Source organism: Grammomys surdaster, unplaced genomic scaffold, assembly GCF_004785775.1.
Source record: "Grammomys surdaster isolate TR1022 unplaced genomic scaffold, NIH_TR_1.0 61, whole genome shotgun sequence".
Taxonomy (NCBI): Eukaryota; Metazoa; Chordata; class Mammalia; order Rodentia; family Muridae; genus Grammomys; species Grammomys surdaster.
This window is the reverse complement of record NW_021604563.1, coordinates 21,971,969-21,980,687: the sequence shown is the minus strand read 5'-3', so window position 1 is coordinate 21,980,687 and position 8,719 is coordinate 21,971,969. Positions and strand designations below refer to the sequence as shown.

At 42.4% G+C, this 8,719-nt stretch overlaps 1 protein-coding gene across 1 annotated transcript; it reads right to left on the bottom strand.

Moving 5' to 3' along the window:
- Positions 1 to 547: 547 nt before the first annotated feature.
- Positions 548 to 2,317, bottom strand: Rtl3 (retrotransposon Gag like 3). Its single transcript, XM_028769162.1, has 2 exons — positions 1,769 to 2,317; positions 548 to 1,705 (listed from the first exon to the last, which is right to left on the bottom strand). The coding sequence occupies exons 1-2, from the start codon at positions 2,315 to 2,317 to the stop codon at positions 548 to 550; spliced, it is 1,707 nt and encodes a 568-aa protein (XP_028624995.1).
- Between the last annotated feature and the right edge of the window lie 6,402 nt (positions 2,318 to 8,719).

The window sequence follows — 8,719 nt, the reverse complement described above, 5'->3', positions numbered from 1 at the left end:
TGACAGCTGAGGTAACAGAAGACAGATGGCCAGAAGTCACTAGGACCCACCATCTAACCAGCAATTATTTCATCACGCCGTCTTCGATTCCACCTGTGCCTGAAGCAATTGTAATGACAATAATGCGATGGAAAGGACACAGTTCGGGTGCTCCACTCGATGTTTGGGTCATGTGTCTCAAGCCAATGGATTCCAAGAATCAGAGGGTAGCGTGGTGCATGAATAATGTCAAACTGGAGTTCTTCAACATGATTTCCAATTTTGACTTCAACAGGTGGGGTTTCTTTGGTTATGGGTCCATTAATCAGCGGACGCCCATCGACCGTTTCGAGCATGAGAGGGAAGATGTTATTGCGAATTGGTATCTTCTCTCGAAGAACCACAGAGCGGTCAATGCTGTTTCTGTAGGAGCCTGAATCCACCATTGCTTGTTCAAAGAACTGCCGTCTTCCAAGCCTAATCTCAACAGTTAGCCATAGGGTACGTGACATAGATATGGGAAGAGAGGGGGAAGCATATTTGTAGATTGGCCCGCCCGGGATCCCCCTTACCGCCGGGCCTCCATGTTTCCCGCCTGCTGGGCACGGTGAGGCCTGACAGGGCAGTCTCTGGCAAAATGACCAGGATGGCCACAGTAGAGGCACAAGTGGCCTTCGCGGCGTCTGGCCCGTTCAGCCTCGCTGAGATGGGGGCGATTACTTGTAGCTCGAACAGGCTGGTTTTCAGTGGGTGGACTCTCGGACCCATTTTCCTCTTCAGAGGATGATGAACTGGAACCAGCCCCGCCACTTGCCTTCTCTTCTAGGGTGACACACTCAATGATCACATCAGATAGGTTGGTGGCTGGATTTGTGCAAGACAGTTCATTTTGAATAGAACTGGCAAGCTCTTCTTGAAGTTGGATGCAGAGTGTGCTTTCACCCAAATTTAACTCTTGAGCAATGAGATGGAAGCGGGTTGAGTATCTGGGAGTAAGGCCTTCCCCTTGGCGAAGCTGAGGGAGGCCCTGGTTAGCAATTTCTAAACTTTCTGGATTGTCAAAAGTATCTTGGAGCGCTCGAAGAAGCCTTTCAAGTTGCTCCAGAAGGGGGGGTTGACTATCTAATAAGGGCTGGAACAACCTTCCTGCCTCACCTGAGAAGAAGCTGCCAACAAAGCTCACTAGAGCTGCTTCAGTAGGATACACTCTGGTTCTCAGGTAGCGGTTTAACTGAACTAAAAACTCAGAGAGTTTCTGAAAGTTCTCACTGAAGGCCAAAGGGTACTCTAGGGGCAAAGTTGCAGCCTCTAATTCACGGTGGGCCTGTTCTGTTCCTGTTCTCACAACTCTTAGGCCCTCTTGAGACTCTTCAGGTACTGAGAGTTCTAGGAACTCCTCGGCATCTGAGGGGTCGAGGGGCTCCTGGGGCACCCGAGGCTCCAGAGTCTCCTGGTTGGCTGGAAGCTCAAGGGACTCCAGCTGTAATGAGGTCTCCTGGTATTCGGGAACCGTCTGAGACTCCTCATCACTTGTAGAGTTGTGGAGCTGTGAATTCTGGAGCTTCTTGAAGGCTGGGGTACCCTGGTTGTCTGTGGGCTCTGCCTCACAGACTGCTGGGAGACCATAACCTGTTGGGGATGTCTGGGGCTTCTGGGTTGCTGGGGACTCCAGAGCCTTCTGGATCTCCTGGGGTTCCTTGACTGCTGGACCCTTCCAGACTGCGAGCTCCTGGAGCTCTGGGGGGTTGAGAGCCTTCTTGACCTTTGAAGGCTCTTGGAGTCCCCAGGCTGCTGTGGAATCCAGGGGCTCTGGGGGCTCCCAGGACTTCTTGACCTTTGGAAGCTCCTGGGGTCCCCAGTACTCCTTGAACTTTGGGGATGAATGGGGCTCCTTGATCTCTGGGGATCCCCTGAACTCTGTGATGGCTGAGGGTCTTCCAGACTCCTTGATCTCTGGGACCCCCATGAGGTCTCTGATGGCTGAAGGTTCCCTGGGCTCCTTGATCTCTGGGGTTCCCCTGAGCTCGCTAATGGCTGAGGGTTCCCTGGGCTCTCTGCTCTTTGTGAGCTCCCTGGGCTCTGTGGTTGCTGGGGGTTCCCAGGGCCTTTGTGATGCCCTGGCTGCTGGAAGTTCCAGTAGCTCTGGGGACTCTGGGGGCTCTTGGGCCTCTGGGGGCTTTCGGAGTGGTTCATGCTCTGTGGCTGCTCCGGATTTCTGGAGCTCTGGTATCTGGGCCTGGAGGGCAGCATTTTCTTCCACGAGCCTCTTCACTTGAGCCTGCAGAATTTCATTCTCTAATTTCAGAGCAACATAGGAAGCTGCTAAGTCCTCTACCATCTTTTGAGGAAACGGGCCTGGTTTGGCAATTTGCTACCAAGAGAGATTGAGTAGCTGCTTGTGAGGTCTTTGCTGAAAGCGGCTCACAGGCAGACGTCAGGCTCCGTGGCTTTTCCAAGGGGTGGGGATTTGGACCCAGCCAGGGCTGATTACCAAGAGGTCACTGGGAGCCTCAGAGCTCAGCACCGGGAGGTGTGAGACACACTGTGAAGAGAGAGGGAGCTGAGGATCAGAAACTGTGGGAAGCACTCATTCTATATAAATCAACAAAGTCTGTCCAACTCTGCTGGGTTTCTTTTACCACAAGCTCATGTTCATGAACTGGGGTATATATACTTGCTCTGACCTCATGATATTTTACTAGCACATGACCCAGATTGTACATGTCAGTTTGCATTCTTTTGAAACTTCACATTATATCAGAAACAATTGTTCCATATACCGTTGTTTTAAATAGTTTTTAATTTCTAGTGTCTGCCTAATATTTCACTGTAACATTTGGATGTTAGCAGCTACTTTCAGCGACCAAATCAGATGTTTTGAGCGATATGGAGCTTTTAGGTTCGGTGGTGGGGCTAACTCAAGAGATATTTTGAGTGACTAACACAGGAATTGGGGGTGGGGATGCTCTTTCTCACACCTCAGAAATCATACCACACAAGTAACCACACACAATCAGACACAGAAGAAAGCAAGCAAAAGTTAAATAAATAAATAAGCATACATATATACATATTCAGCAGACACATGCATATTATTTATAAAATGCCTAAAAATAGTTAAGAAAATACTCTTTATAGATGTACATTACCATTTAGAGATGCAGGGTTGGAGCTCTGCTGTCTGCGTAGCCATCGCTGAGGAGAGCAGTGTGTGAATGGCTGTGGAGGCTTGCCTTTTCTGCACACACTGAACTCAAACAAACACACCCACTCCCAGAACACGTTCCAACTCTCCTCTGTAACGTAGCTATTTTGAGTATGGAAGAGTGTTTTTTTTTCTTTTGACAGTACCTCACAGTTCCGAGCTAGAAGGAAAGTAGGATGCTGCGCCGATGTGAGGCAGCTTCATGCATTCAGTCCTTGGTTACTTTAATAAATATTTGGTTAGGAAACTGGGAGTAATACCACTGCCCTTGTGAAAAGTTGCAAACATTTCTGAATGACCACAGTGGTTTGGGACTTGATTTTTTTTATGTCTGTCTCACGTAACTTACCCTTACTCTATCCATACTGGGTCATTTGTTTAATTCTTACTTAGAGAGCAAACTACAGCCCCCTCTGTCCTTTCTCCTGCCTACCTACTCAGTTCCGACTGTCCCACCTTGAAATATTTTCTTAGAATCTTTACCATGGACAGATCTAGGAAACTTAGAGTAAGGATGACAGAGAGGCAAACTTTTGATGGGCTACCTTGTAAAGTCCATGACTGATTCTAAATATACCTGCCCAGGGTTCTTCTGCCCACTTCAGCTGCTCAGGTAGTTCCTGACAGCACACAGGTACCCCACTTTTACTGATCTCTTTGTTTTCTCATGCCAAATCATAGTTTTATCCTGGACATGGTCCATGTGGCCATTTTAAGCAAGGATCGGGGACAGCTATTTTAATTGCAGCAATGAGTTATATAAGGCTACTTCAAGTCACAACAATTCAGCCATGGTCCAAAGTCTCTCTTAAATATAGTCAGTTCCACTTATTAGCGTAGTGAAATAAATCCTGGAGATGGAATAGGCCTAAACCACAGTGCTGAATCTGAATGCAGAGGCTTTATGAAGGAAAGTAAAATCATGTGCAGATTTAGTTTGTTCTGTATCTATCTTGCAATTACTTTAAAAGTAAACCATATATAAAAATATCACCATTATCAGACAGTTTATTCTATTTGTGCAAAAATTTTCAGAAAACTGAAGCATTCTTTCCCATTGAGAAGAAAAAAAGTCACAGTTGATAATGCCTTCAATTTAAAAAAAACAGAGAGATATAGTTATGACATTTGTTTTACTTTCTTATCATTAGTGAGTGGACAATTTGAGACATAATTTAACCTATTTAAGTTGTCTGATGGCCATACTTATACAAACTGACTAGTTTTATTGCTGTGATGTTTATGTGACTCTGATAGTTATTGAGAATTATAAAGCAATCTGTATCCAAACTAAAGTTCTTCAAAGTGCTATGCTCTCTAGAATTTTAATTTTTTTTACATTCAATACTCTTTTGCTATTAAATAATCAACTACACCATTCCCTTTATGCCTGTCTATACTAAACTTGCACAGATTTGTTCATTTTCTAAGTCCTTCTAAAATTTAGAGTCCAAACCTCAGTTTATGCAACTGTGAAATGGAGCCAATAATAGTATTTAATATTGTAGGAGTTGTGTGAATAATCAGTCAAATATCCAAACACTATTATCCAAACATTCAGGAAACAGACACAGGAATATCAGGAGTTCAAGGCCTTTTTCAGCTACATAGTGATTTTCAGGTAAATTTGAGCTATGTAAAAATCTATTACAACACACACACACACCAATGAATGAATGAATGATATAATGTGTGTAAAATGCTTGTCATAGTATGAAAGATAATCACACTTAATAAAAGTTAAGATCAATAATAAGCCTTGTAACAGCAATAACAATTTTATTGTTTCTAATCATCGTAGAATTACAGAATTGGATAGGTAAGTGTTCCACAATTGTTTGAGCAAGGATGCTTCATATGAAGAAACCTACAGCTCATAGAATTTACAGCATTAATTTTTCACCACTCCGGAGCTTTTATCTTTCCTTCCTGGTTGGGTCATGGATCATTTACTTTGCCAAATAATTCTCTTGAATTAAAACTGGAGGCACCTAAGCGGGAAGATGAGGTGATTAACATGGGGATTGTCGAGCAGCCAAGATAGATGTTTAAAAAGTCCACAGAGTAAAGCACCAAACAGTGCCTTGCCTAGAGGCATATTTATTCAGTGGGTAAACACAGGGATCTTTCTTCCCGGTCTCCCCTTCACTAAAGAGCAAAGACCAAATTTCAACGTCCTTAAGTACAAGTTCCAAACGGCCTAAACATAGAGAATTATTCTCTTTTGAGTGTTTTTTTTTTAAAGGCTACACTGACTTTTGTCAAAATGCCTAAAGTGGTTTTAATATCCTGAATTAGTCAAGTAAGAATAGGAACGTAAGAATAGGGAAGTAACCACATGCAAACGTTCATTGCGTTCTCCTGCACTTTAATCCTCCTTACATTCACACATAATGGAGTTTGTGGCGTCTTTAGGATGGTTATGAAAACATTTTAAGTAAGTGGAGTTTTGTTAACTAGGCAAATGAATATTTCCGGGAAAAAAAGACAAATCTGTTCATTTTACAGATGTACAAAGCCTGCACAGTAATAAAAAATGTTCATGCTCAGTTATGTTAATAAGTTGCATATGTTGATTGTTAGCTTAGAAAGAAAGAGAAGGGAAAGGTTGTATGAGATGAAGTTCTACTTTGTACATTCCATTGTGAAGCGTGATCTTATTTTGTTGGTAAATTTGTTGGTAAAAAATGTTGCTGAAACATTTTAGCTCCCTGCCAGGCTGTTTCTCCTTCATGCTGGCTGCTCTGCAGCTTTAAGCAACTTGAATTCCTGCTATTCTCTCTATTAACCCTGTGTAGAACCAACAGGACAGGTTACCCCACAGGTCCCTGGCACAATGCCCAGCTCCCCCTTGGGGGAAGTCCCACCTTGGTGACTGTTGTGTTCAATATGTTATTCCTATGGTTACATTAGAGCTTGCAGCGCTGTGTTAAATTTAACCCTTCATGTGCTTAGAACAAATTAAGTCCTTCCTTTTGATTGTCAGCAACACACTGATTACAGTGTGTTAACACCAAGACAGTGATAATCACTTTTTCCTTTGGCTGTTGAAAAGCCAAGGAAGAATTTCTTCCTTAATACAACAGGGATTCTGAGCACTTGCTCATAGGATGGAGACAAGTCCCATATCAGGAGCACTCTAGGGAAGTCAAATTTTGTTGTATTTAAGTCTTGCTTAGTGACATTTATCACCTTCCTATTTTATTTCTTGCCACACACATAAGAAACCTTTTATTTTGTTCAGATGTCACCTGTGGAAGACCCAATTCAAAAGTCTTTTAAGAGAATTTTCTTGAGGATGTTATCATTTTTGTAGTTTATTTTGAAAGAATGCCAACCTTTGACAATTTTCTTGTTAGGAAAGCTATTGTAGGGTAAAGAGATGATTTTAAAGGCATACATCCAAGCACCACTGTAGGGACACAGCAGGCTGTAATTATGTATATGTAAAAAAAAAATCAAAGAAAAGGAGATCATGAGTCTGAAAGGGGAGAAACATGGGAAAGCGAGCTAGAGGGAAAAAGGGAGGGGGATAATGTAATCACATTTTAGTTAAAATTTAAAATTTGTTTTAAAAAGATGGATATAGTATAGTATCAGCATTAGTTAACATACTTACTGTATGATTTCAGTTGAATGGCTTCATTAAACTCTGGTGATGGCTGACCTGGCTACAGCATTACAGGAAGGTTTTCTATAAGTCCAATCTTGGAGATATTCATACTATAAGAGTTTGAACTTCTCTATTTGCTGCCATCTTCTCTCTACTGTCTTGTGACATTGATTTGCCCAGAAAGTAAATCAAGTCCAGGCAATACCAAAGGGAGAAAAGAGCGGAACAAGAGGGAGGAAAGGAAACTACAGAAGTGGTAGGTATAGGAATGGACAAGAAGAGTGGGTTGGGAAGGAGAAGAGGAGAAGAAAAGAGGAGAAGGAAAGTTTAGAAGCAGTCTTTTAAAACTCAATAAGTGACTGGCCAGACATGGTGACACATGCCTGTAATTCCAGTAGCTTGGGAGGCTGAGGCAGGATCGTGCTTGAGAGTTCAAGGCCAGTGTCCTGGGTGTAGGGTTAAAACTCAACAAATGTATATTTTGTCACTTACAGACAAAAACATTTGTTTGCAGTTTATTATTTTTTAGATTATGCAAAAGGAGATTTTATTTGTTCACTTGTAGAGGGAAAAGTTATGGATACTGGGTATATAGAATCCTTTTTAGATATAAAATATTCTTTAGGCTTTCTTTAGGAATGTGGAAAGACCAGTCACCATTACTGGAACTGGCCGACCTGCAAAGAGAAAGGAAAGAATGCAATTTAGTCAGGTGGAACCAAGCTGAGAACCATAGTGACAGGGCAAGGCCGAAGTGACAGGGCAAGGCCGAAGTGACAGGACAGGACTACATTCTTGAGAAAGATAAGCGTACAGAGAGTTTTCATCTGATCCTGACTCATGTAGGTTGGGTTCCTTTGGAATGTTCCACTATTTTTATGTTATACCACCCTAGCAACCCCCTCACCCCCTCCTCATTTCCTTGGTTTGTGGTTTTTCCCTTTAAAAACACCCCTCAAACTGGCAGTCGGGGTCAATTCAGCTCCTGCATTGGCATGCGAATTGACCGGCAGCTAGTTGTCACGCCCTAATAAATAACCTCGCAATTGCTCCGGTATATGGTGTCTCGAGTAGATTACTGGGTGGTCGCGACTTTCTGAGACTTGAGAGAGGGTCTCCCCTCTGCGGAGGTCTTCACACTGAATAGGTTTGCATACAAAGAGCTTAATCAGGGCATGAGGCTTGTATGTTAGTTTCAGGTCTGCAGAGTATTTAAAAAGAAGTGATAGACTTTCAGTGAGGCATTTAGGGGGAGAAGATTAAGGAATGTGGATACTCAACTCTGTTTTACCATGTGAAATGTATTAAGAAGTAGTTGCTAGAGTGCTTTTGAAAAAAAAAGTGCCATCAGAAAGAACATAGGGTTTGAGGTTAGGCAGGTCCACATACAATTCCCAGTGCTGCTTTTTTTTTCACTAGCTGTGTAATTTCAGCCGAGTTATACAGATTGTCTGAGATTTTTTTTACTCATCTGGAGAGTAGGAAATAATAATTGGTAATTACTGAGTTGCTATGAAGATTGGAAACAATGCTAGTATTTAAAAATAGACATTTGCTGAACTGTAATAGAAGATAAAAATCATATTTCTAGCCGGGCAGTGGTGGCGTACGCCTTTAATCCCAGCACTTGGGAGGCAGAGGCAGGCGGATTTCTGAGTTCAAAGCCAGCCTGGTCTACCGAGTGAGTTCCAGGACAGCCAGGGCTACACAGAGAAACCCTGTCTCGAAAAAACAAACAAACAAAAAAATCATTTTTCTAGTTCAAAGGATTATCATTGATTTTATTGTCAGCTTATCTAGTGTACCTAAACAAAATTCCCCCTCAAATATTTATATATAAACTGAATACATGATTCCTCCAATATTATTTGCTTTCATAGTGGAAACCCATAGTCTTTCTTTCCCACTCTCTTTCTATAAAT